Source organism: Octopus bimaculoides, chromosome 10 (assembly GCF_046866305.1).
Source record: "Octopus bimaculoides isolate indiv1 chromosome 10, ASM4686630v1, whole genome shotgun sequence".
NCBI classification, from domain to species: Eukaryota; Metazoa; Mollusca; class Cephalopoda; order Octopoda; family Octopodidae; genus Octopus; species Octopus bimaculoides.
In genome coordinates, this window is record NC_142937.1 from 77859551 (window position 1) to 77862101 (window position 2551).

At 36.3% G+C, this 2551-nt stretch overlaps 1 protein-coding gene across 1 annotated transcript in view; it reads right to left on the reverse strand.

Annotated features, from left to right (window-relative positions):
• The window catches only part of LOC106882183 (transcriptional adapter 2-beta), a 66965-nt gene extending 64738 nt beyond the window's left edge, over positions 1-2227 (reverse strand). The window contains 3 exon segments of the mRNA XM_014932768.3: positions 210-356; positions 358-788; positions 791-2227. Coding sequence (XP_014788254.2) covers positions 309-356; positions 358-788; positions 791-1760 — 1449 coding nt within the window. The 5' untranslated portion in view covers positions 1761-2227 and the 3' untranslated portion in view covers positions 210-308.
• Between the last annotated feature and the right edge of the window lie 324 nt (positions 2228-2551).

Consider the following 2551-nt stretch of genomic DNA (forward strand, 5'->3'; position numbering starts at 1 on the left):
TATATATATATATATTATATATATACATATACACACATGTATATAAATATATATATATGATTTAAATATATATATATATACACACACACACACATATATGTATATATGCACACATATATATATATGTACGTATATATATATATATATATATATATATATATATATATATATATAAGTTTGAAATGATTCAAATAAAAATTTATACTTACTTAAAATTACTTCATATTTTATCTTCCAAAATACTGTATAAAATAAAAACAAATTAGGATTTTGGGGCCAAAGAATGATTATTTGCAATGAGAAGTTTATCAAGTGACACAAATCCAACCATTGTTTGTCAGAAAATTAATTATTTTTCCGTCGATGTGTTTTGTCCAAGTAACTTGGATAACGAATTTTAACTGGATATCCATGCTGTCGTTGCAAAGATTCTCTGATGATAGAAGTTTTTATAGTTATGTAGTTGGATGGAGTTAAGCGAAGACTACTACAAAGTCTCTTTTCGCTGTTTGAAAGTTGTTCATAGTTAGGGAGGGAGGACATATCCTTGGTGCTTTCATCATCACAATCGTCCGGATTTTCATCATCGTCATCAATTATAATGTCTAGTTTGCATTCATTTTTCTTTGATACAAGTGTCGATGATGAAGACATGGAACGTTTGTTCATCAAGGAATTTGCTACTTTCTTGCTTCTGTCAGCTCGACGCTCTTTTTTAATTTTCACTTCTTCAAAAAGCTCCACTTCATTCGATTTGGTCAAGCCATTTCGTCGGTACCTGAGGAGTCTTTTATGTGACAGCGCACGTCTTTGACGCGTTGGATGTTGTCACAAAACTGCTTGTGTTCATGGAATGTCTGGAAACGAGCAAACACTCGCATTCTATCAATGACATCTTTGTCATCTTTTGAACCAGCTGAACTTGACGATGAGGATTTGGTCTTCTTGGTCTGCTGTGACTTTGGTTTACCACTGGTATTGTTGTTTGAAAATAAGGCATTGGTTGAAAGAAGTCCAAACTTACATGCTAACCTTTTCCTTCGTTCTCGTTCAGCCAAACGACTTCGATAGCGGTCTACCTGAGACAGCTTGAACAAGATGTCCAGTTCCTCATCGTCATAGTTTATTGCAATCGAACTGATCACTGCTTCAGCATCATTATCATACTCCCTTTCAAAGTCACCACGTAACATCATGTAACCAAGGTCTTTCTGTTCGGCTGCTGTCAAGTCAACAAGGGGCATGGGTGATCCGTTACTTAAACCATTGATATCACAACTTGCATTATCACCAGAAGCATCTCCACTTCCTTCGTTGTTTTCAGAGGTACTCTTCTCTTTTTTGATCGGAGGGGTGCTATCCGGAATGGGGCGATAGTTTGACCTGGTGTTTTCATCAGGGAAACTAATTGCGCCAACATTGCCGTGAATATAAAAGGTAACGTAATGTTCTTGACACTCGGACAAAGTTCTACTTTTAACGTGATTGGCAACATCCTCCCAGTTACCAAAACCGTATTGCTCTACAGCATCCAGAAGCATGGTTTCTTCAGCCAGGCTCCAAGGTTTAGAAGTCTCAAACACATTCACTGTTCTGGCAGTTAGATGCATGATTTTATAGCTATGGTCCCTGAGATGATTACCGATCTCAGCACCGTTTGCAAAACATATAAGACACACGTCGAAGTTTGGACACTCAGTACAATGGATATAGCTAGAATCGAACTCTAATTCGCAATTGCCGCACCGAGCGTTAGCCATGGTGGTGGTCACCACAGCGAAGGCTGATCGGTGTGTGGTGTAATAATCACTAACGTTAAGAGCAGTTTGACGAAGACGGAGTTGGAGAGCAAAGTTACAGGAGGAGGAGTTGTAGAAAATGAGAGAGGGGTACAGAGAGTAAACAGCATATAACTATATAGAGAGAGTAAAGAGAAAGGCAATATAGTTATAGAGGGTGAAAACAAGCATATAATGATGAGTGTATATGTAGATGACTGCGTGTGTTTTTTTCACAGAGATAATATTCGAAATAGTTTAAAAAATAAATACATTGTTCTTGTAGTGACAAAAATCGTCGATTCAGGATGCACTTTGAAGAAGAAGGACGACGACCAGCTATTGATCAGTCCGGCCAACAGCGTCGAACGGATAGACGAGGTCCCTACGCCATCTTTGTTTCCGTACCGTTGAGTGCTGATGGCTGAAGTATTTCAGGCGACATCTAGTGACTGAAAAAAACGTTACAGAGGATGGTAAGCATGGGAGGTAACTCTCAGTGACTAACTAATATACAACTTAAAAAGGAAAAATTCAATTTCAAATGGTTTACAGTCATTTTATAAATATTTTTGTTATTTAATTTTTTAAATAATTTCAAGAAAAGAACGCTGCCTTTCAGTTACAAAAGGTAGTAGACACACACACATATATATATATATATATATATATATATATATATATATATATAAATATCTAAGGTACATATGGAATATATACACAAATTTCGGCGCATGTAAATGTTGCAACATTTCACTTATATCGTATCGAAT